The sequence below is a fragment of the Pantherophis guttatus genome, chromosome 3 (assembly GCF_059756535.1).
Source record: "Pantherophis guttatus breed Tessera chromosome 3, ASM5975653v1, whole genome shotgun sequence".
Lineage (NCBI taxonomy): Eukaryota > Metazoa > Chordata > Lepidosauria > Squamata > Colubridae > Pantherophis > Pantherophis guttatus.
The window spans coordinates 114,320,792-114,346,943 of record NC_142065.1 but is presented as its reverse complement, the minus strand read 5'-3'; the positions used below and the strand labels follow the sequence as shown (position 1 = coordinate 114,346,943).

The 26,152-nt window shown below is 40.4% G+C and overlaps 1 protein-coding gene, 1 long non-coding RNA gene and 1 pseudogene across 7 annotated transcripts in view; 2 read left to right on the top strand and 1 right to left on the bottom strand.

Annotated features, from left to right (window-relative positions):
• The window catches only part of LOC117661269 (uncharacterized), a 115,310-nt gene that overhangs the window by 7,696 nt on the left and 81,462 nt on the right, over window positions 1-26,152 (bottom strand). The gene's annotated exons all lie outside the window — the stretch shown is intronic.
• Window positions 1-26,152, top strand: part of NOS1AP (nitric oxide synthase 1 adaptor protein) — a 206,753-nt gene that overhangs the window by 131,402 nt on the left and 49,199 nt on the right. For 3 of the 5 annotated variants that reach the window (XM_034409934.3, XM_034409935.3, XM_034409936.3), the window contains 2 exons: window positions 3,942-4,239; window positions 11,881-25,501. In XM_034409934.3, the coding sequence (XP_034265825.1) occupies window positions 3,942-4,239; window positions 11,881-12,346 (764 nt within the window). In that variant the 3' untranslated portion in view covers window positions 12,347-25,501. Of the gene's footprint in view, window positions 1-3,941; window positions 4,240-11,880; window positions 25,502-26,152 lie in introns of those variants that run through there. The other 2 variants (XM_060690208.2, XM_060690207.2) reach the window with 1 other exon arrangement.
• On the top strand, window positions 4,254-11,873 carry LOC148114776 (uncharacterized; annotated as a pseudogene). Its single transcript, XR_015733531.1, has one exon. The product of XR_015733531.1 is annotated as an uncharacterized LOC148114776 (transcript).

Below are 26,152 nucleotides of genomic sequence, written 5' to 3'. Positions count from 1 at the left end.
TTTAAGAAACTCTTTTCTCTCTTTTATCTTCCCATTTCTCGGGTCTACTTGTAATACCCTCTCTTCCTTTTCTAATTCTTCTAGAATTTTGCCCCTTTTTTCTCTCTCTAATTTCCATTTATGCACCAAAATTTTTATCGAATATCCTCTTATAGCCGCTTTCATAGTATCCCATACATTTTGCAGTGAGGTATCCTCTCGTCTATTTTCCTCGTAGAAAAGCTTTAATTCTTTTTTCAATCCCATAACAAATTCTTCCTCCCTTGCCAAATCTGTCCTCATTGTCCACTTTCCTCTATATTTTCTCTCTTTCCAACTTACTATCACTGGATTGTGATCCGCCCATTCGTTTGGTCCAATTTCTACTTCTACAGCCAATCTTAATATTTCTGGAGTAACCCAGATCATATCTATCCTGGATCATTTTTAGGTTCCAAATGTTTCTGTATATATATCACTACTCCTCTTTTTTTTTGGTCAGCCAAGAACACAAATAGATCATCTAATTTGGGACATAGGAGCAAATTCTGGTAACCTTTCTTAATATGTACTTCCTGCAATCCTATTATTTGGTATCTCCCCCGCTGTAACTTCATTTGTATTTTCTTCCTTTTGTTCGGTAGGTTTAATCCATTGATATTGATTGATATTAATCGAAGTCCGTCTCCTGCCAATTTATTTATTTAGTTCTTTCAATCTGTTTCTTTTTCTGTCTCGTCACCATCTGGGATCCCGAGCCCCCACTGATTTGGTCTTCTCCTTGTTCTCTTAAGGCCTTCTGTTCCTTTATCACTTCCATTTCCAGCTGCTCTTCTTGACTTTCGCTTTCTATCTCTTCCTCGCTCTCTTGCTTATCAGCTTTAAAGTGCACGTCAAAAAATTCCTGCACGTCTCTTAGGTCTTCTATACGTATCCGCTTGTCTTGCCAGCTTATAATTAGCGCATCCGGTAATAGCCATCTATATCGAATCCCCATCTTCTGAAGCCTTTTCATGAGAAATTCATAATTTTTCCTTATTTCTCTTACCCATTTTGGTAGTTGACGTAATATAATTATTTCTCATCCTTTATAGGTTATTTTTTGGTTTCTCGCCTTTTGTAGTACCTCATCACATAATGTCTTCTTGGTGCAGCGTACATGAACTTCTTTTAGTAGGTTATGACGTCTAGCATAACTAGTATATACTCGAAAAGTTTCATCTATGTATCGGTATACTTCTTCTCTATCCTTCCCTGTAATCTCTGCCACCATATCCATCATGATTTAATCCAAGTCCTCATCTTTGTTCTCCGGGATATTCTGAAACCGTATGAAGAAGGCTGCCCTATCCATCTCCATAAATATTAATTCGTCCTCCAACTTCCTATTTTCCCTAGATTGTCTTGTTTCCAGTCGCATCACCTTCTCCTCCACTTTCCCCACTTTAGCCTCCATTTCCACAATTCTCTCCCCATGTGAGACCATTGTCACGTTCATCTCTTCTATTTTAACATTCATTTGCCGTAATTCATCGCTCACCGCTGTTACATCTGATTTCAATTCATCTATTCCTTTAGACATTGTTTCTTGGTTTTTTTACCATTGTCATCATTGTATCTTGTAATGTTTTGAGAATATCATGAAGGTTTGAGGGTATTCCAGTTGTGCTTGAGGTTTTGCCTGTTAATGCCATTGATGTCATATCTTCCGCTAGTTTGTGTGCCATTGGAGAGGTCGTAACTGGGGATGAGATTGATGGTACTGTAAATGTCTTCTTCTTGGTAGTAATTGTAGTTGTAGCCTATCTTTGTTGGACAGAAAAGGTTAATCCACTCTAGCATACAGCGTATATCTTTGCCCTAGTCTTATTCTCTTTATCCTGTATATTGCTTAACTTTACTTATTTGCAGTACTCTGAACTGGCTATTTTAATTCTATTTGTCAATTATCAGTTAATAAACATTCACAAATATAAATTCAAAGATATCTCAATTATAAGGATTCAACAGGATAAACAGATAGAACACTTAATGGATCTAGACGCTTTGATTCAATATTAATTAGGCAGTTTATGAAAAAACCAATTTAAATAATTTATAGCTTATAATCCTGGAACTTATTCAGCTTCGATCTTTAGTGCTAGGGAAAAGAAAAAATTGGTTGGGAGGGGAAGGGTCTCAAAAAAAAAAGATCAAAATACAAATCCTGGAACTTATTCAATTTCGGTCCTTAAGGCTAGAAAAAAGAAAAAATTTGGTGGAAGAGGAGGGGTCTCAAAAAGAAAAAAAAAGAGGTCACAATGCAGTTCTGGTATCAGCCACAAGATGGTGTCCAAGTCTTTTATATATTACAACTCCACTAGAAATGTTCAGTCTCTAAACTTCCGCTTTCCTTTTCCCTCCCGATCGCTCCACTGGAGGCTTGAATCATATAGTTGAGTCACCACACTCCTCTTCCACCGCTCACGATTCAAATAGACGAGTAGCAGGTAAAAAAATCTAATAAGTCCAAAAGCAACTCCACGCTTGCCTTCAGACTGTCTCGCTCCAGCAGCAATCTCGTCTGAGCCTGCAGTCCTCGGCGATCCTCGGCTGATTTATTGCGTTTGTCTCCAGCCTTCTCCTTCCTGCCGCTTCCCCGATCACTGGCTTAGAAAGTCAAATGTCCGTTCCGATATAGATAGAAGTAATACAGTAATGGGTGCCTTTCTTAATGACCATCTCAACTTGCAACCATAATGGGTAGACTTCGTTCCATCGGGAATTGAGGACTTCCTATAAGCCTTCATGGTATACTAACTTCAGTGATCTTCGCTTACAACTCCGGTTAGCAATTGAAAGTTGCTGGTGAGCAGGTAATTGGCCTGTAGTTGCCTGGTGCTACTCATTTTGCTGGATCTTCCATTATCACATAGGTTTTACTAGATATTAACCAATGTTCACCTCGCAGTTCGTTGACTTAAATGGCAGTCCTGGCTGCAATCATTAGTGAATCTTCTGCAGTTGTTAAGTGCAATGTCATGAGACCACCACTTGCAACTTCTTGCTTGCTTCTCCAGTGACTTTGCTTATTGGAAGCTGGTTGTGAAGATCACAAATGGTAATCATGTGACTGTGGGACACTGCAACCATCGTAAAGGTGCCAGAAATATGAATGGAAAATTTTGCTTCTCCTAATTTCTATTTCTTAAGAACCAAAACACAGGTGTTTCCATCTTGAATTTTCAGTTTTGGGCTTTTCCAGTTAGTACAAAAAATAGTATTTCAGTGAACCATTGCAAAAAAACCAACCATTTTTTCTTTATTTCCTCAGATATAGTCAATTTCTTTACAGATCATTTGACAGACAAATCTCAAATTCCTTTACTGCCTCAAAGCTATCCCTGAAGATGTATTAATTGTAAATAAAATATGACCATTAATGATGATCAATTAGTTTGTTACTACTTTTATGGTAATTTGCTTAGTTATTTCTACATGGCAGAAAATTCCTAAATCAAGATGAAAGAACGACAGATGAGTGAATTTAGTTGCTGCAGAGGACCAGATCTATGAAATAATACAATTCTCTCTTTGCCTCCACCAGATTCTCACTCAGAGAATCAGAGTTTTTCCTCTTTTGTCTTAGGATAAATTGGACCAGCGTTATGATGGATTAAAAATATTTTAAAATATTCACTAAAGTAGGATTTTCCAAATAGCAGGAAAATAAATTAGGAACTAATGAAGGAGCAAGAAAAAAATGTTACTGGCACCACAGGCCTTGCATGAAGTCCAACTTTCGTTTGTACATATTAAAGTTGCTTTTATTTTAATATAGCAGATCAACAAGAAAAAGAGATTTTTCCACTTTTTTGCAACAGGTACCAACCTGAATTCCATTGCTGCTTCCATTGTTTTCTTGGATAATATCTCTGCCTAGCATCTCTCCTATTCACAGAGGCATTCTCTTTCTGTTTTAGTTGACCAAAGTATGTTTGAGAATTCAAACACTACCCTGACAGCAAAGTTGCCTATTGTCAAATCTGCCTTCCGGTCCTCCACTGGTACAAATCTGCGAGTGCAGCCAGAGTGGAAAATGGGCAGTCAACATCTAAAAAACCTCAGCATGACTGTTGGTGCAAAAGTCAGTGATTTCCTGCGCAGGAAAGAGTCCACCAACCACAGCATCTTTGGGGTAACAGAAGTCAATGAACGTGCTGAGGCAGCCCTCTCTTGTGGACAAAGCACATTGCTGGGAGGTCAGGACCAGGCAAATAGGTAAGTGGCTCAATGAGGTTTGTTAGAGGTTTTTTTTCATCTTTTCCAGATTTGGGGTATATCAACAAGGGCAAAATTTTAAAAAGCAATAATTTCTTCCTGGTTCTCTGCCACTAACTAATGTAACCCTAGTCTTACCTTTCACTCCTTCGAGATGTTAAAAATTAAAAATTAAAAGAAAGAGATGTTGCTCTAGGCCAAGCCAGAGGTCTTGAAAGACAAGTAACTTTGTTTTAACAAATGCAAAGCAGAGGGGGAATTCTGACTGATGAAATATTCAAGAGCATATCTTTGAATCTAAATTTCTCTGCTCCGTTTTCCTGTGCAACAGCTACTTGCAATGAAGAGACTGGGGCTCTGATTCAGTGTTTCACCAATAAATAAATAGAAGCTCCGTCCTCTGTCTTAGTCATTGCTAAGTATGTAGCAATGTATATGGTATGTAAATGGTACATACATTATCCAGTATGTATATAGTATTTCCCCTCCCCCTAAAATAAACATCTCTCTTGGACTTAAACCAAGGTTCATTCATTTAATTATTCTGGGGAGGTGGTGTGAATGAAATTGAAAGAGCCAAAAAAGGCATTCATCTCCTTCGTTTTAGTGCATGCATTCCTTGGAGGAGTGTGTACAGATAGGTGAGGCAAGCCATGGTCAGAAGAGGAAAGAGATGTATGTGCACAAGCAGAAGGTGCATGCAGTTGAAGTTTCAGGCTATCAGGCAGCCCAGCAAGGATGCAATCAAACATAAATTGCTTTGATAATGGTGGCTTAGAATGAGACATGAAGGAAATCACAGTTGGGCTTTGATGGAAGAAATTTGGAAAGGGGGATGTTACTAAGTTTTTCAAGTAAGTGAGCACTAGGACTACTGTGTGGAACTTTTGGAAGATGCTTTCTCTAGATGTCTTCTCTAAATATACCTTCTTCCTGAAGGTAAAATATTCCAGTTGTCAAAGTATTGACTGTTTTTTGATTGCCAAAAAGAGCTTTTAGTAAGTCTGTAAGTTGTTTCTTAGTGAAAAAGCTGTTGATAATCAAACTTATAACTTGAGATTAATTACAAAAGAATAGATAGTTATTAGTTTATTAATTACAAGACAAGGGTAGATACTTTATTAATTGATTAGTCTTATGACAAAAATATAAATAAAAATAAAATGCAGAATCTAATTCCAGGGTAAAGTAGATAAAAGAAAATACAGTAATAAAATACATACACCGTTTTCCCGAAAATAAGACATCCCCTGATAATAAACCCAATCGGGCTTTTGAGTGCATGCGCTAAAATAAGCCTCCCCCGAATATCAGCTCTCCCCGAAAATATTTAAACGCAGAGCTGGAAATCAGGTAAGATGGCAAGAGGAGCCCTATTTTGCTCCCCGCACCCCAAAATAATAAGACCTCCCCCAAAATAAGGCCAAGCGCTTATTTCGGGATTCAAAAAAATATAAGACAGGGTCTTATTTTCGAGGAAATACGGTATGTGTTTTATACATATGTGTTTTACATTTTTTATACATAAAGAATGATTCTTTATAAAGAATGATAAAGAATCAACATTCAGAGAAATACATACATACAAATACAGAAATAGATTGACTTACTGTGAGTTGACTGGGGAGCGCAAGGGAAGCTATGTTGTCGGATTCGTGCTGCAGGGATCGAGGATAGCTCCGTGTTGTCGAAGCTCAGCTCTCCTTCACTCTGCCTGTTTTAAATTGCCTTGGAAGCCATTTCGTCGGCTCCTGCCTTGTCGGACTCATTTTAAAGCGCAAGGGGCTGTTTTATCAGCCCTGCTTCACTCTGTGGCAGGTAATTGGGGTGCTTCAGGAGCTGTGTTGTTGGCTCTCTGCCTCTCTCTTAGGGACCCCTTGGCTTCTAAGGAGCTGTTTTGTCAGCTCCACGCAGTTCTGCCCCCATTTTGAAGTGCCTGTGGGCTGTGTTGTCAGCCCAGCGCCATTTTGAAGTACTAGTTTGAGGCTTATTCATCGGGTCTGTCCTGTCAGCCCTATGCCATTTTGGTTACACCTCCCAGGATTTTAAACGTTTGCTAACTCAGCTGGAATTAGTTTAACACTACATCCGGATTGCCTTTAAATTATCCCTGCCACCAATTATTTTATGATCACATTCTCTGCATTGTTTCACTGTCACCAGCCCTTTCAACATGGCTGATCGCAATCATTCCCCTTCTAGAAAATCCCAATCACCCTCTCAGCACAGAGGCAAATCTAAGGATAAGCACTCTACCAGGGCCAAATCATATAAGGCTCCTTCTTCTTCAACTGCATCAGAGAAAGATGCCAGGAGAAAGGCATCTGGCCTTAAACAAACAATTTGACAAAGCAAAAAAACTGGCAGAAGCCATTATACCTCCTACTCCTCCCCCCCCCCAAAGTGGCTACTCCCTCCACCTTAGCCCTGGGGCATGACATATCTCCTCAAATTCAGCAGGAGATCTCCTCTTGGTCTCTAAATGTTTCCACTGAAGCACAAGAGGCCCAGGCTGTCATCAGGGAGGTTTTCTCTCAGGGAACTGATTCTGTCTTGGATCCGCTTATGCAAGCTCGCGCCTCCAGGCCATCTGCCACTTTCACTCCTACGGTGGCAGGACTCAACCCAGAGGAAGGCCATCCGTCTGCCATTCCCCAGGAAATATGTGATCTCATTGCACAGACAGTGGCTAAGGGCATTGATGCGGCCCTCACCCAAAGAGGTATTCTGGCTCCATCATCTGCTCCCACACAGACACGCCAACTCTCCAGGGCCTCGTCACATTTGGACAGCGACTCCTCTGTGGCCACTCACTCTCCTTCTCATTCTCACTGCAGTGACCAATCTCTTATGGATGTAGAAGATGCTTTCGATTACAACCTCTCTGGGGAGGAGGAGGAAACTTCATCGGATAGACTCCGTTCCACGGGTCTTTTTCGACATAAGTTGTTTAAGACCTTACTACATAAGGCAAAAGCCATTGCCAATATGGGAGCCACTTTGGCACACACGGCAGCCTCTTCTGATCCCACTGACTTCACCAGTCTTCTTTGTACAGAAGCTGTTACTGAACAAGAAGTCATACCATCACCAAAACTCTTCATTGACACTGTCCAGCACCAATGGGCCCAACCAGGTTCGATTTCTAACCCCAGTGGGCTGGATAAGAAGCTGTACACAGTGGAACAGGAGCTCAAGGACCTCTTCAAACTTCCCGCGGTGGACGTTCCCATGGCCAGTCTTACCTCTCCTAGCATTCTACCATTCGATGCAGCTGAGGGTCTCCATACAGAGGATAGACGGGCTGAAATTTCCACCCGTAAGACTCACCAGGCCACTGCGTGGGCTATCAAATCTGCCACAGCTGCGTCCTTCTTCTCCAGGACGTCCCTTATTTGGCTGCACCAGATGCAGGCTAGAGCATTGCCTGAAGATGCTCGTTTGCATCAGGACATCAATAAGATGATCGCCGCTACAGAATATGCTGCTGATGCGACTCTTAACTCAGCCAAATTTGCTTCGCGCGCCTTTGCATCTAATATCACGTCTCGGCGTCTTCTCTGGCTGTGCCACTGGCAAGCGGACATGAGAACCAAATGGCGCCTGGCTGTAGTTCCCTTCAAGGGTAGTTCCCTCTTCGGTGAGGCCTTGGACCCTATCCTAATAGGGTCCAAGGGTAGGGTACGGACAAGAGAAAGATCCTCCTTTTCTCTTCCAGATGCTCTGATAGACGGTCTGCCTTCCCTTATCAGAGGCAGTCCTTTCAATCTTCTGACCCAGGTTTCCAAAACCCAGCTCCTCACCGACTATTTCATCAGACATCTGACAGGTCCCAAGACAGACAGTCTTTCAGAGACCGCACTCGTCAGCCTCAGGCCAGGAGGCCCTTTCGGGGCTTCAACTTTCGTCCCTACCGTAGAAAATAGTCTACTATTCAGGGGCCCATTGGCGGTCGTCTCGCCGACTTTTCCAGCGTCTGGCATACTACAACCACTGGTGCCTGGGCCATCCAAATGGTCTCCCTAGGAGTCACCTTGGAATTCATTTCTGATCCCCCAAGGTGTTTCATCAATTGTTCTGCAGCCACTGATCCTTCCAAGAGGGCTCTAATGGAAACCAAAATTCAGCACCTTCTGGCCATCAAACCAGTCCCTCCAGAACATCATGGTGCCGGCTTTTATTCAATTCTTTTCTTGGTGCAGAAGAAGTCAGGGGGCAGCACAGCCATACTGGACCTGAAATGCCTGGATGTCCATATAGGATATAGGCATTTTAAGATGCACAGCCTTTACACTATTCTGGGCGGCATCAGGGACAGAGGTTATCATCAATAGATCTCTGGGAGGCCTATCTCCATGTTCCCATCAGACCATTCCACAGGAGATTTCTCAGGTTCTGCTATGAGGGGGCTCATTTTCAATATAGAGCCATGCCCTTTGGTCTTTCTTCTGCCCCTCGCATATTCACCAAACTCCTGGACGTTGTGGCAGCTCATTTACAAGCGTCAACGGTCAGATTACAATGCTACCTGGATGACATTCTAATCCAATCTTCTTCATTCCAACAGGCACAGAAAGATCTCCAGGCAACCATTATGGCCCTCCAATAGCACGGCTTCACTGTGAACTGGGAGAAGAGTCAGCTAACTCCCTCCTCAGAATTGGTCCATCTCCGGCCCTGCATCGACACATGTCAGGTCTAGTCTTTTTGTCGCAGGAACGACGTTGCAACATCCAGAACACGGAGGTCCCTCAGGAGAGCACCTCTACTCCTGCCCTCTCAACTATTGGGCCAAATGATCTCTTGCTTGGCAATCGTCCCTTGGGCGCAACTGCACTCACGACCACTTCAGTGGCTTCTATTGCCAAGCCAAAAGGCAGGCATCAGCAATTCCAATTCTCAGATCAGGGTCCCCCCAAAGGTACTCAAATCCTTCCACTGGTGGATGTCCACAGCTTTGATGAGGGGCTCTAACTTCCATGAACCCCAGAGGTTGATTCTTACCACAGATGCCAGTCTGTTCGGCTGGGGAGCACATCTCAACGACCAGGTCACTCAGGGATGTTGGACTCCCAGGGACCTTCTCAATGACATCAATTGGCTAGAGTTGCGTGCCGCCCATCTCGCTCTCCACCACTTTCAGTGCCAACTGGCGGAGCACCACGTGCTTCTCAGGACGGACAACATCACGACAAGGCCCACGTGAACAGGCAAGGCAGAACACGCTCCAGGGTCCTAATGAGCGAAGCCGTGCAACTGGGACTATGGACGGAGAGACATCTGCTTTCCCTGCAAGCAGAACATATTTCAGGAACCTCCAATACCTGAGCAGACTGGCTGAGCAGGTCGACCATCGACCAGGCAGAGTGGCAACTTCATCCCACTCTCTTTCGGCAAATTGTGTCACGCTTTGGCCAGCCTCAAATCGATGTCGTCGCCAGTCTGGAGGACGCACAGCTTCCTCACTTCCTCACCAGATTCTGGATACCGGGGGCTGAAGGGACCAATGCCCTCCACTGCCAGTGGCCTCCGGGCCTTCTTTACGCCTTCCCTCCAATACCTCTGATACCGAGGGTCATGCGGAAGATTTTGGAGGAGTATGCGGAGGTCATCCTCGTTGCCCCATTTTGGCCTCGGCAGACATGATTTGCAGACCTCATGGGCCTATCCATCAGCCACCCATGGAGGATCCCTCCGGATCAGAGGGGCTCTCCACCATCTGGAGCCCCAGTGGTTCCAGTTAGCCGCCTAGCACTTGAAAGGGAGATCCTGAAGAGGGAGCACTTTTCTTCAGATGAAATATCCACTCTTCTCGCAGAGGGTCCACCACCCGTATTTACGATGCGACTTGGACTTCCTTTCGTCACTGGTGTTCCTCTTCGGAGATTGACCCCACTGAAACGTCCATTCCACAGGTGTTGGGCTTCCTTCAAGCGGGGCTGGACGTTGGCCTAGCAGTCAACACCCTACAACAACAAGTCGTGGCATTGGCAACTGTTCTCTCCTGCAAGGATCACGGCACGCTGTCCCAGCATCCATGAATTCGTTGTTTCCTATGGGGGGCTTCCAACCTTAGTCTCTTCCCCCCCCCCATCCACAGGTATCCTTCCTGGGATCTTTGCCTTGTCCTTCAGTCCTTAACAACATCACCTTTCAAGCCTCTGTCCTCCACCAGCCTCAAATTACTGACCTTTAAGGTTGCCTTCCTTGTTGTGGTCACATCCACTCGCAGGGTGTCCGAGCTTGCAGCCCTTTGCAAGGACTTGTGCATATTTCATTCGGACCGGGTCGTTTTGCGGATGGATCCCACCTTCCTCCCGAAAGTCAACACCTGGTTTCACAGGGCCCAAGAGGTTGTGTTACCTGACTTCTGCCCCAGGCCTACTCATCCCTCCGAATGCCGCTGGCACTCTTTGGATGTTCATCAGGCCTTGAAAAGGTACATCGTCAGGACAGCTCCGTTCTGTAAATCCAAATCATTATTCATTTGCTATCAACCGGGCTCCCTTGGTTCAAAGGTGTCTTCTTCCACTATCGCTCGCTGGCTCAAAGCCTGCATTTTCATGGCCTACAATTGAAAGAACAAGCCTTTACCTGAATGCCTTACAGCGCACTCAACGTGTAGTGCGGCCATCACCGCTGCTTGGGCCACCCAGGCTCCTCTTCTCGAGATCTGCAGGGCGGCTACTTGGGCTTCACCAACGCCTTTCATTCGCAATTACAAATTGGATATGTTTGCATCAGCCAAAGCCGCCTTTGGTCGCAGAGTGCTCCAACAGGTCCTTCCTCCGGAGGGTTTGCCTGACCCTAGGGATATTTAGCTTGGGTATATCCCATTCAATGGACTCTCTAAGCAGCGCAAGGGAGAAGGAACACTGTACTTACCTGAAGGTTCTTTCTCCTTGCGCTGCATGAGAGTCCATACCTTCCCTTTTTTGGGGGGTGGGGGGTCCCGGACTTTTATTAACTCCTTTTCCGTTCAAGTTTCTGTTTCTTCAGATCTGGACTTCGTTTCAGAACTGGGGCTAGACAGGAAGAGGAGGTGTGTTTATGCAAATTCTTACTCAGTCTCTGGCCAGTAACATGAGCATTAACCCATTCAATGGACTCTCACGCAGCACAAGGAGAAAGAACCTTCAGGTAAGTACAATGTTCCTTCTGTTCACAGAGTATAGGTTAGAGCCCAGGAGGAAATAGGACAATTTACAAGTCAAATTCCAGTGGGCTGTTCTTTCAACTAGGGATGTTAAGCATCTAAACTTAAGAGGGGCATATAGTTGCCAATCATGAATAATATCTTTGGTAGCTAATCATCACATTACACAGCCTCTCATGGTATAGCAGATGGTGGAAGAGCCCATATTTGGCCACAGAATACAACAACTCAGACCTGGGTCTAGAATAGGTATTTCTCAGGTATTTTTCAAATTGAAAAATAGTTTTATTCGTAGCCAACCAACTTAAAAACCTAATTTTGCCAATAACTCCATGTCAATTTGAGCACTGATATTTAGGACTCTGTTTAACAATTTCTCTGAGGCAGTTGAGAATAAATACTGGATGGAAAGGAGACAAGGAGATGTTTTTGCTTAAGTGAAAGTTTTAATGTAATACTTCTATTAATCTTTCCTGAACTTTTAGGCAGACACCAACAAGTGTAATTCCAAGGCTTAATCCACCCCCATTGAGTACCAAAAAGCGTACACCAAGAGCTCTGAAAACCACTCAAGATCTGCTGATTGCTTCCGAACCACAGATGAAGACTACAGAAACCTTACTTCCTAAGGAACTCCGGAAACTTCAGCGCCTACCTACTAATACAGAGGCAGCTTTTAGAGAGATTAATTCATTGACCCAGAGGGAAGTTGGAACCAGCAATAGGGCATTTGCTGTGCCTGATCTCATTCATAAGGAGAATATAGAGCCCAAACAAAGTGCAATTCACAGTTTATCTTCTTCCACTCTCCCAGAAAATGTGGCTCTTAGACTTGATTTAAGTGCTAGTAAAAACATTCCTGAACACCAAAGCTATAAGATGCCTTCAGAAGCAAAGATACCAACCTTAGAAAGTGAAAGTCATAGTCCAGACTTGTTGTCTTTTGAGTAAAACTGTCTTTTATTTGCAGCAGTGCCTCACTTTTATAGCCAAAATGGTCAACATAGCAGTTTCTTTATGAAAACTTCCTGAGCCAGGTGTTGGAATTGATCCTACATTTCCTGAAAGCAGCTTTCTATTCTCAGGAAGTGATGGCAGGAAGCATCTTGAGGAAAAAGTGGGTCTCTTTTCTAACAGATTTCTTGCAATTAGCTAGCCATAGGAATGCATTCCGCATACTATTTCTGCTTTAGTTCATTGTTTAGACAGGTTCAACAAAAATAATCTGCATAACCTGAATGTGAGAATTTTTAGTGGTGAAACTGCAACCCAACTACAACATTCTTGATATATTCTTCAAATTACTTTTAGATATCTATAGGATGAAAATGATTCAAAAATGAAATTGCCTTGCGTGAGCAGAACAAAAATGCAACAGTACTTCATATGAGACTCTCTATGCTGGATTATGATCACTAACAGAGTTTCTTGTTTCAAAATTTCATAAGAGTTGTTAACTAAGTGCAATTCAAAATCAAAGCATTATTTTTGGAGAGAGGTGAGAGGAGGAGAATACACTCTGGTCCAAAAATTATGTTGTGTTCTCTTCAGTTTCCCTGCAGAAATTTATGAATGTATTTCTTTAGGCATTGATCTGATTGCCCTGAGTGGAGAGGTTTTGGGCTTGTACTATATATAAAATGGCTTCATTAATATATCTTTTAATTCCTGAGGGTGAAAACCAACAAAATCTCTGTATAGTCACGTCCCTCAGAAGCAGGAAGAAACTCAATATGTGCCTTTCCTAACTTAGATCAACAGTTCCCTTCTCTGTTTGGGCTGGGTTTGACTTCTATAAATGTGATTAAATTCCACCCAAAAATCTAGCAGGAGTTCTGACCATTCAGGTGCCCAGGGATCTTGTTTGCCTTTCTCAAAAAGCATAGCAAAAAACCTAAACCTAATCCAAGATGGAGAAACTCTTATAAAGCAATATTATGCTTGAGTACCTCCCTTTGCCTGCCACCCAATTGTCTGGCAGGAAGAACAATCTTTGCTAGTTATGCCTTCCTGCCAGTCCATATAACCCTTCAGCTCTTCATATCAGTATCACTTGCTATGTAGGCATATTACTCAATAGTGGGCATTTGAAACCAAAGAAAAGGGTTGATGAACTGAGCACAATATACTGAAATTAATCTGCTCTCTGTTCACCTGAGAGGTGTCTTTCCTGCTCAGTATTAACTTTCTGAAATATTGAAATAGGGTGGGAGAGATTGTCAATGAATCTTTCCAATGCATTTTGCTATATGCATCTATAACTTAATGGGTTGAATATCTATCTAATTGTACTCCTTGAACATGTCAGTTAAATAGTATCAATCTCATATAGGAACACGTCCAAATTTGAAAAGCAACATAAGTGCTCATATTATTATTTTTAATATTGGAGTCATCTTGGAATGTAGCTATTTTTACAAGTTTACTTCTGTTATTACTATAATTCCTAGCTCTCTTTTTCTAACAGGGATTTTTTTAAAATTGATTTTACAACAACAACACAACACAATACAACATACAAAACACAAACACATGATATGTGTTTCTTTTTACATATCAGTTTCGTTCCTCTTACTTTCTACTATACACATTCCCCATTTTTCCCATCCTTTCTTATCATTATCTTTATCATCCCTTTATTTCATTTATAATATTTTACACATTTGTCACCTTCTTCTCTCCATCGTTTATTCACATTTACTTTCTCTAATCTCGAGCCACTCATACCACTTAGTCCATACTTGATAATATTCTGTATCTTCCTTTTCTTTTATTTCTTTCATTAATTTATCCATCTCCGCACAGTCCAGGATTTTCTTAACTATTTCTTCCTCTGTTGGGATCTTTTCCCTTTTCCAGGACTGCGCGTAGATTATCCTTGCCGCTGTAATTATATGCAGAATCAAATATCTAATTTCTTTGCTGTAAGTTCTGTTCAATATCCCCAGTAAAAACGTTTCTGGTTTCCAATCCACATTATAGCCAATTATCTCTTCTATCTATATAACTTCTAATTTTAATCCAATATTTTTTCGCATTGGGACATGTCCACCAGAGATGATAATATGTTCCGGGGACTTTTTTACATTTCCAACAATTTGGAGAATTGTTCGGAAACATTTTAGCCAGTTGTACTGGTGTGAAGTGCCATCTGTAGAACATTTTTAACTGGTTTTCCTTGAATGCCGTTGAAAGAGTCCTCCAGGTGCCGTCAGCCAAACAATGTTGACTGGCGGCCCCTAGGGGGAGGGCCTTCTCTGTGGGGGCACCTACTATCTGGAACGAGCTCTCCCCGGAGATACGGAGGGGAGATCTGCACACCTTCCGCCGTGCTTTGAAGACACTCCTATTCCAGCAGGCCAGCCTGGCCTAATTTTCTCCCCTTCTTTTAAATTTTAAAGTGAAATTTTAATTTGTTTTAAATTATTGGGAATTTTAATTGTCTCGGGCAAAAATTATTTAATTTGGTTTTAATTATGTTTTTTAACTTTTGTATTTATGTGTTTTATTTTGTGCCTGTTCACCACCCTGAGTCCTTCGGGAGTAGGGCGGTATACAAATTTAATAAAATGAAATGAAAATGAAATGAAAAGAGTCAATTTAATGTTTATTTCTCATAATTTTTCCAATTTCTCCAATTCTATATTGTAGCCAAAATTTTTGGCCCATCTAATCATGGTATCTTTAACTATCTCTTCTTCCACTTTATACCTCAGTAGATATTGGTATATATTACTAATTAATTTTATCTCTGTTCCATGAATAATTTTATCTAATTCTTACGGCTCCTTTCGTATTTCATATATCTTTTTATCTCTTACAAGTTTAGATTGCACTTGTGCAAATGTCCATCAATCCATCACCCTACCAATTTCTTGTTCCAATTCTTGTTTCGTTTTCAAATCTCCCTGATCATTTACCAATTCCTTATTTCTAATTATCTTATTTTTCTCCAATAAATTTGGGTATATCAATGCTTCTGTTGGTGATAACCACATTGGGATTTTAGTATAGTGTTTTTGTTTTGTTTTTTTCCAAATCTGTAGCAATACATTCCTGATTAAATGTGTTTGAAAATATTTATATGATTTATATTTCTCATTCCACAGGAATGCATGCCACCCTGCTTGCAGGTCATGACCTTCTATTGTTAGCACTCTGTTATTTTTCAGCTCCTTCCAGTCTTTTAACCATACTAAACTTGCCACTTGGTGATAAATTTCCCATTCTGGTAACGCCAATTCCCCTCTATCCTTTGTGTCTTGCAAAAGTTTTAATTTAATCCTGGGCTTTTTCCCTTGCCATATAAATTTGCAAATTAATTTATTTAATTCTTGAAAGAATGTTTTTCCTAGTTTTAATGGTATCATTTGGAACAGAAATAAAATTCTCGGCAATATATTCATTTTCATTGTTGCGGTCCTCCCTAGAAATGAGATTTGTAATTTTTCCCAATTTCCTAAATCTTTTTTTATTTGGTGTATCAATTTATCATAGTTGTCCTCCTTAATTGGGGAGCATTCTGCTGTAAGCCAAATTCCCAGATATTTTATTTTCTTAGTTATCTTCATTTTCATTTTGTCCTCCAATTCCTTTTCCTAACCCTTTGTAAGATTTTTTGCTATTAATTTTGACTTATCCTTATTAATTTTGAGTCTTGCTACTTCACCAAATTCTTCTATCTTTTGTGTCAATTTAGAACCTGTTTCTAATGGATCTTCCAAAATGAATACCGTGTCATCGGCAAACGCTTGAGTCTTGTATTCTTCCTTCCTAATTTTTAAACCCCTTATTTCCTGATCTTCCCTAATTTTCATTAGAAGAGTTTCGAGTGATAAAATAAATAGAAGAGGAGAAAGGGGACACCCTTGCCTAACCCCTTTTGTAATATCAATTTTTTCTGTTTTTATAACTACCCTGGCTGTTTGTTTGGAATATATTTTCCCCACCATTTTTTCAAATCTTTCTCCCAATTCCATATAATTTAATTGTGTTGTAATGAAGTTCCAATTCAAATTGTCAAAGGCCTTTTGGGCATCAAGGAAAACCAGTGCCGCTTGCTTTTCCGGATGGCTTTCATAATATTCGAGAACATTCATTATTATCCTCGTGTTATTTTTAATTTGCTGCCACGTCAGAAAACCATTTTGGTCCGAATGTAATTATTCAAAAAAAAAATTAATCTCTCCACTATTATTGTTGCAAATGTTTTATAATCTGTGTTCAGCAAAGAAATTGGCCTATAGTTTTGGATTTGTTGTATATCCGTGCCTTCTTTGGGTATGAGGGTAATGATTGTCTCTGTCCAGGTTGCTGGAATTTTTGCTATTTCTATCGCCTCATTATAAGTCTCCAACATTATCCATTGTAGTACCTCTTGTGGATTTTTATATAACTCAATCGGAATCCCATCTGGGCCAGGTACTTCATTGTTCTTTTCTTTTGTTATTTGTCTATTTAACATTTCTCTTTGTTCATCAGAAATTTTTCCCAATTTGGCTCTTCTATGTATTGTTTAACTTTCCATCTGCTATGTCTTCCTGCTTGTAAAGCTTTGTAAAGAAGTTTTGTATTATTTCCTTTTTTTCTTCTCTCCTATACTGTATTATACCATTTTCATCTTGTAACTGTTGTATTATTCTCCTTCCTTTTTCTTTTCTTAATTTATATGCTAGCCATTGGCCTGTTTTATTCGCATTCTCAAAATAATTTTGTTTCACTATCCTAATTTTCTGTGCCATTTCTTTTTGTGTTATCAAATTAATCTTATGTTTCATAATGTTCCATTTTTTCCTTTATCTTTTTATTTTGTGGATCCTTTTGTACTTCATATTCATTTTTTTTTTAATTCTTCCTGCAGGCTTTCTAGTTGCACTCTCTTTTCTTCATTTTTCTTAGAATTATATGTGATGGTCAATCCCCTTATATAGGCTTTTGTGGTATCCCACAAGTTTTGTATCGAAGTATCTTCTTTTTTATTTATTTGAAAAAATGTTTTCAACTCCCTCTCTAACATCTGTCTAAATTTTTTATCTTTACACAAATTCTGATTCATTGTCCATCGTTTATTTTGTTTTTGGGTTTTCCATTTTAATATAACTGGATTGTGATCGGCCCAATCATTTACTCCTATTCAATTTCTTCTATTTCATTTTGAATTTCTGCTGTTGTCCAGGCCATATCGATCCTGGACCATGATTGATGTGGGTATGAATAAAATGTATATTGTTTATGTGTTCTATGTGTCTCTCTCCATAAGTCTCGCAGATTGAACTCAGATGCTATATCAAAAAAGACTCTTGGTAATACACTTTTTTTCTTTTTCTTTTTTTACTACTTTTATAGTCTCTCTCAACTTCCACCACCGAATTAAAGTCCCCAATCATACAAATCTTTTCATAGTCCATGTCCACTAATTTCTTGTGTACATTTGTAAAGAATTCTTGTTGATTTTTATTTGGTGCATAAATTAATGTAAGTAGCATTTGTTTCTGTTCTATCTCCAATTCCACCATCAAAATTCTACTTTTGTTGTCTGCGTATCTTAGATTTTATTTTATTTTTTCCTTTACATATATGGCAATACCTCCTTTCTTTTTATCTGCTAAAGTTGTGTATAATGTTCCTAATTTTCTATTTTCTAATAATTTTCTGTATTTTTTGGTATATGAACCTCTTGGAGGCATATCACTACAGCTTCCAATTTCCTTAATTTATTAAATATTAGCGTCTTTTTCTTTGGGATATTTAGTCCATTAATATTTACCAAGAAAAGCTTAATTGCTTCTCCCATCTTCTACTTGATCTGTCTTTTTGTGTTTCTAGTCTCTCTTACTACCCTTCCTTTTGCTCCTCTTTCTACCCTTTCTTTTTCTTGTTTCTTTTGTAAGTCTTTCTCTATTTCTAGTTCTTCCGATTTCTCTTCCTCCTGACTTCTAGTCTCTAATTCTTCCCTACTTCCTTGATCATCCCCCTGCACGAAGTGGTGTTCATAAAATTATTTTGCCTTCTCCAGTGAATTGATCCTATACTTTTTTTCTTGCCATGTCACAAGTAAACCCTCAAGTATCAACCATCAATATATTTATATTTAATTAATTGCGTTGTTAAAAATTGATATTGGCGTCTTTGATCTCTTATCCTTCTTGATACCTGTTTCAATACTATGATTTCTTTGCCTCTATATGTTAATGTTTCCTCTCTTGTCCTTTTATATACTTCGTCTCTTATTGACCATTTTGTGAATTTAATGTGTACCTCACTCACCAACCTATGTCTTCGTGAGTAGTTTGTGTATACTCGATAGGTTTCATCAATATCTCGTCTTATTTCCTGTTTATCTTTTCCTAATATCTCCGCCACGATTTCTGCCATTTTCTCTCCTAAATATTCTTCTTTCTCTTCTACAATATTTTGAAATCTAAGGAAATAAGAAGCTTTCTCCATTTCCAGAAATATGATCAATTCAGCCAATTCTCTATTTATTCGCATCAATTTCTGTTCCCACATTTCCATTTGGTTGTCAATCTGATCAATTTTTGTTTCCACTTTTTGGATTCTCTGTTCATTTTCCACCATTGTTTGTTGTATATTCCTTATCTTATCATTCACACTTTTTATCTCAGTTTTTGTTCCCCCAATTTCATCTTTAATTTCTTTGTGGTGTTCTCTCGTCTCCTCGTGGTTATCTGCTATGGCCTCCTGGGTCTTCATCATTGTTTCCTGTATTAATTGTAATGCTATCTGCATACTTTGTGTACTCATTGCCTGTTCTGTTTTTTCTTTTCCTAACATAGTCACTATCGATCTTTGACTTGTGGGAGAATCTGTTGGTGTAGTGTTTATGGCTGCTTTTTTGCCTGTTTTGGTTATTGTTGCTGTGCTTGCCATCTTTACCCCCTGTACAATATTCTTCCAAATTAACATATATCAATATACTGGTATTAGGATTTAAGTTCAAGCTGAGGATTACCTCTACTATACTTTAACAGCAATATTTTCCTGTTTTCTCTCTCACCCTTATATATTATATTTTATGATATTCTTATCACTTTATAACTCTAATCGCAATACTTATACCTATTCAATTTTCTAAATTTCTATTATCACTCTTATTCAACTAAGTATATTTCTTTACGATACAATAATATTATTCTTCAAACAATTCACTTATTCAGTTATATCTCTATACCTTAATTCAATTCATTCTGACCATTTCATTTACATCAATGTCTATAATCACTTTCCTTCTTATCACTTACTATCCGCTCGTGTCTGTCTGTTGCAACTTTGCATCAGCCTTTTCTCCAGATTTTCCTTGCCCTCAATATATCCACCACTCCACCAGATGTCTCCTCTTCTTGTCTTCCAGTATATTCAGTGTCTCCAAATTATTCAATAAACACTGTCCCCTTCTTTGTGTCAATACTTTCTTGTTTGTAGTCATCTTTTCCTTCCTCAAAGTTCAGTCCCCTTAGTTAACACTTCATTCTCCACTGTCCAATTGTCCCTTCACCTTTTATAATCCTTCATGTCAGTTTCTCAAAATCCTTCAATCGCCATTTTTCATTCAGTCAATACATCTCCAATGGTATCTTCCGTTTCCTCTCTCGTTCACAATCTTTTTAATCTGTTTCTAATCTTTTCTTTTTTATCAGCTCCTCTATTTGGATTCTCCCCTTCTTCATGATTTTCTTAATCCAATCTGTTTCTCAATTCTCTGCTTTGCTCTCTTTTAGTGGCCGCCTTCTCAACACTTTGTGTCTTTCCTCTTATTCGCCTTCCTTACTTAATTTCGCGCCATCTCGCCAAAACTTCCTCACCTCTTTCTGGGATTCCTCACATTTCCGGAACGAAGCTTTCACTTTAAATTTTCACTTCCCACTCTCGCGGCCACCAGCGCTCCAGGCCAATCTTGAAGACCGGCTCCTTATTTATTATTTATTTATTAGTTCAATTTATATGCCGCCTTTCTCCGAAGACTCAGGGCGGCTTACAATGCATTTAAAAAACCATTATAAAAACATTTAAAAATTAAAATTAAAATTAAAAATCCTTCTTCACTAAGTTTTAAGAGTGCCGCTCCAGTCTACTTGGGAGTTTGCCTTCCACCCAATTCTCTGGAGCTTCCTCTTTTATTTGCTGTTCTCTTCATTGTTGGTAATGCCTTTAGTGAAGATATTTCGAGCTTCAGGAATGGAGCACCATCCCGTCGCCCACTCCATGCTGACATCACCGCTGGAAGCCCCCCTCTCACAGGGATTTTTATCAAATCGAAACAAATATGCATGGACATCTAAAAGTCAGTAAATTTCCTATTTGATCATCCAAACTGAACATTTTAAAATTTGATATTTCTATTGCATTTCTTGATTTTAGTAGGTTTCAAGTATGAAATTTATTTCAACTCTCAGTTATTGTCGAATATTCCTTTTGATTGTATATTATTTCACCAGTGCTATACACAGTAATTTAATCAGTATCAATTTATTGGATGGTGATTTATACCAATCAACTTTCAGTGGATTCTTTGGAAGCATCTTTTTTCTTCTTATATGTACAATAAGCTTCCATGAAATACTGTTTCCTAACTAATACCCTGACCTTCTTTAGATGGTTTAGCCACAAAAGAATATTGACTGTTTTTGTAGTTAGCTCTACAAAAGTTGCCCACTCTATATGAATCATGCTGAAGATAGAAGTGGTTTTGCATAAACTGAGCTTCAAGCTCCAAGATAAGTCTAAATCAGAGGTGTCAAACTCAAGGCCCGGGGTCCAGATCCAGCCTGGGGGTACTTAGATCTGGCCTGCAGGGCCGCCCTGGAAACAGCGAAGGACCGGCCCATGGTGCTTCTGCCAGTGAAAATGGGCTCCCGAGCTCCGTTTTCACTGGCAGAGGGTTGCAGGAGGCCATGGCAACCGAAAATGGAGTTCTGGAGCCTGTTTTTGCTGGCAGAGTGCTTGGGCCACCACAGGCGCCCCCAACAGGAATGATGTTAAGCTGGCCACATTCACCTTGGCCACACCCACCTTGCCCCCCCCCAGGTCAAACACAACCCTGATGCGGCCCTCAATGAAATTGAGTTTGACACCCCTGATCTAAATCATCAACTATCAAGGAACCAGTAGAGGTTCTTTGATAGTTTCACTGAAATGGGAAGTGCTGACAAAAAAGAGGGAACTAGAAAGTTATTATGACATTGCACTGCATTTTAATGTTCAGTGTGATCAGACACTAAATCACATTTATTTATTTATTATATTTCTATACCGCCTTTCTCCCGTAGGACTCAAGGCGGTGTACAGTCAAGGAAAATATAGATACACAAACATCATAAAATTGCTAATTAAAATTATTATTATAACATAGTTTGGCCCAATTAAATAGAACCTAAAATTAGATAACATTTTAAAAACATTCACATGTTCATATGTTTAGCCCCGCCTGTTGGAACATCAGGGTTTTGAGGGCACGGTGGAAAGCACGGAGATCAGGGATATTTCGTATCTCAGGGGGCAGTTCATTCCAAAGGGTTGGAGCCCTCACAGAAAAGGCCCTCCCCCTGGGAGTCGCCAGTCGGCATAATTTGACTGACGGTACCCTGAGTAGTCCCTCCCTGTGAGAACGAACTGGTTGGTGGGAGGCTATTGGTGGCAAAAGACGGTCTCCTAGGTACCCAGGTCCTAAGCCATTGATGATATGCATGATTACTGTAAAAAAATCAACTACTGAAATAAAATACCACTAAATGTCAAATAGAGACATTGGTTGCCTAAAGAATATATCTTCAGCAAAGATTGTGAAGAACAATAATGAAAAATTTCAAAAGAAAATTCATTTTTGCTATGTTTTGTGCTCTCAAAGCTAGGCAAAAATTCAGCAAATGAAGTTTTTTCTAATGCTGCTAGTTTATAGAAGAAATTGTACTTCTTGAATAATTACTACAAAGTACATAGCCTTTGTTGGGAGGGCGAGGAGCCAATTCCTATACAGAAACTAACATCACATGAAAACAAAGAGTGTGTTCTGAGCCATCCATTCATCTCATTCTCAACTCTAATCAGCCCCGGAAGCAGGCTATCTGCTGTCATGGCATAAAATATCAGTTTGATGATGATACTTGATTTACCTCTCAATCATGGGTCAAACAGGAGATCCTGTTGAAATGTTGTCCAGATGTTTGAAACCTAATTAGTTGTGGATGAGGAGGACCGAGTTGAGGCTTAAGATTGACCTTGGTTTGTAAGTCTCTCATTCCCAATTTCAAAAATGCTCTGATTTTAATTCTGCACCGAGAATTGCTCTGAAATATGATTAGCCATAACTTTATAGTTCCTACTCAAGGAGTGAGCGGCAAATAACTGCAACAGTTACAACCCCTCTTAGAATGAAAAGTTTTGCTTGCAATATTCAGATCTTAATCTCCTCTCAACTGGACTTTTGCACTTTTCTTGAGAAATTTTAAAAACTGATGAGGCAACCCAAATAGTCACAACCATTTCTCATTGCACCTATGTAATTGCTGTTGCCATTAGTTATTGGTTGGCTTTTCGGTGTAATTCAAGTTGCTGATCGTCACTTTTAATGCCCTTCATGGTTCAGGGTCTAGAAATCTGCCTTTTCCCAATAACATCATCCTGCCTGAGAAGATCAAGTAGGTGAGGTTCTCTTCATATCCTCTTGCTCAGGGAATGTCATCTCGAGAAGCCACAAAAGCATGACTTCTCTATTGCTGCCATCCTTCTATGGAGCAGCACTTTCTAAGATTTTAATTCTCTTTTTGGCATTTAGGATGTCTACAATTTAAGTAGGCCCAGAGGTTTGAACAATTATTTCCTCAAGCAATTTGAAGTTATCATTTGCTGATTGTGTTTTATTCCTGGGTTTTATACTTATTATTATATTCATTACATTGTATGGCTGTTTACTGTCTATTGTTTTGCTTTTATCCAAGCTTATGAAGGGGGAATTCTGCACAACTCATAGTCAATTATGACTGGAAAAATCTATTTTATTCCTAGCCTACAAACAAAGTGTATCAACCTAGAACTAAGGAGACATTTCCCATCAGAACAATTAATCATTGGAATGGCTTGCCTCCAGTACATGTGGGTACCCCATCACTGAAGGTTTTTAAAAAGAGATTAGACAGCCATTTGTCCAGAATGGTATAGGGTCTCCTGCTTGAATAGGGGATTGGACTAGAAGACTCTCAAGGTCTATATGTAAAATATATAGATAAGATAAGCAAGCTGAAGCTGCAGTTTACAGGTGGTCTTTGATTTATGACCACAATTGGGACCGGAATGTCCATTGTTAAGCAATGTGTCATAAAGTGAGACATCATAGGATCATACTAAATGACAGGAACTCCAGCCCTCCCCCTTGCTATTATTAACTGAAAATAGTGGGTTGTTAAGTGAATGCCCACTGGAATCTGAGCCATTCTGGACTTGGTTTCTTCAACTCCCCTCACTCACCTATGTCTTCCTTATGGCTGCCCTTCATCTGCTTTGTGGGATAGCATGGCTCTGGGACTGCTTGCCATGCCCTGGGAAGCCAGAGCCACCCCAGACTAATCCCAGTTAAAGTTGCCCTCACCACCCTGCACTCCAGACCCCTGTCACCCTGAGTTCTATTGTCTCAGCTGACCTCCACTGTTTTCTTGCTCTGTTGCTGACAAGGCCTGCCCACCCTGACTTCACATACACACACACACAAAAAAAAACCCCAAAAACCCAACCTCACCCTTAAAACAGCCCCTGAGCCATAATGTGTCAAAATACCATTTTGCAAAAAAAAAAAAAAAAAAAAAAACCTCCTGGAGCAAACCAAACACTCCCTACAAATGACTCCCCAGGCTGGCTCAACAGCATACCACAAATAAGAATGCTACCCAATGGGGAAAGTCAGAAGTGGTTTTGCCCAATGTGAAAGTGTTGGGGGCTAGCTCAGCTTCTGTAGCGAATGCTTCCTGCATATGGTTTCCTGAGCCTCCAGAAAGTTTCTGAAGTCCTGCAACGTATTGTGAGAATAGGGACATCTACTGTTCTTCAAATAGCCTGCCACATTCCCAATGCTTTGGCAAGCCTCAAAAGCTTTCTGAAGGCAGCTCAGCTTTCCAAAGGAGCCATGTGTAGGAAATGTTCTCTAGAAGCTAAAGTGTGTGGGATAGCATGTCTGAAAAGAAAGCAGCAAAGGCAACAAAGCAGCTGGCTTCAATCACGGTGGCTGGATGCAAAAGATGAAAGGCTATTGCAGAAAGAGAAGGCAATGGTAGGTGAACAAATATTTGGCTTCCCAGCTGCTTTGACTAGGTGGGACAGCTGAGCCTTCGCACTTTACTGCACTTCAGGGGCTGCTTGCCACTCCACAAAGCAGGGATCAGGGCAGCCAAAGGAGGGTGGGAAATAGACAGGTGGGGGAATTGATGTATCCCTGTTATAAGTACAGCCGACTAGATGAGCTCCCAAGTTTTGATCATGTGACTGCATGTGTCTTGCAATGGTTGTCACTTTGGATATGGGTCGTGTCCATTTTTTTTCAGCAGTGTTGTAACTTTGAGCAGCTGAACAAATGGCTCATCATAAATTAAGGACTCCTGGTAAATTTCTAAGACCATCTATTGAAGTATCCACATTTTCAGACATGGAACTCAACCCTGTTTTAAAAAGATATTGTGTGCTTCTGTAGAAAATGTATAATATGCTTTTTTAAAAATAGTAATTATTGTGACTATGTATTGCCTCCAGTATTTTGCTGTGCTTCTCAGTGGGGAACAAAGGGATGTGCTGTGATGGTGCTATTGCACTCATGTCCTTCTTGGTAACTTTCTAAAGACATTTCTCTGGTTGCTCATTATGTGATACTGGATGACATAGGCTTTTGGTCTGATCCTGCAGGACTTGTATATTGATACATAGAAACTTAAGACAAATTCACTGTTTTAATGAAGGAGCAGCTGCAATAGAAGTAGCAGCTAAAATCATACTTTTTAAAATAATGATTTAAATCTTTTTAGTTATATAATCTAAGATAGTAAAGGAATATATGCAGGTTTTGTCTAATTATTCCGATTGCACAATAAAAGCTTTTATTGCACCTTAGCATTGTTGCGGTTTATAATAAGCTATGATTCAGAATCAATATCTAAAAGAGTACTAAGAATTGTAAACTCCCTCAGGATAAATGTTTAAACAGCTGTGACTTCCTAGGAAAACCTCCCTTTAGACCACTTTCCCAGTCTTTCTGAACTGTAGTATCAGTTAACATTGGTAACTTCTTCTCAACAACTTTGCTTCATCTATAGCAAGGGTATCAAACTCAAGGTCTGCGGGCCAGATCTGGCCCGTGATGTGCTTAGACCCGACCCATAGGGCTGCCGTGGAGACAGAGAGGGATTGGCCCCCACCCACCCCAATCCATCTGGTCGCTTCTCTCAAGCAGCTGAAGCTTCTTGGCCCCTCAGCTGCTCATTGGCTGGCAGCCCTTCAGCTGGGCTGAAGGCTCTGGCCAGTTCTGAGCCTCTTCCCTCCCGGGCTGAGTTGGGACTCCATTTCCAAAAGGCTGCAGGCGCCCCACCCAAGGAGAGCGGCTGCGGAGCCAGGGAGGGAGGGTAGGGTGAGCAGCCTGTCCCAGGATCTGCTGAGGGAGGTCTGCACAGTCTCGCTCAGCGCCACCTAGTGGGATGCAGCCAGCCAGGCCAGACTGGGCTGCAGAAGCGGAGCTGGAAGAAGGAGAGGAAGTTGTTCTCTGGA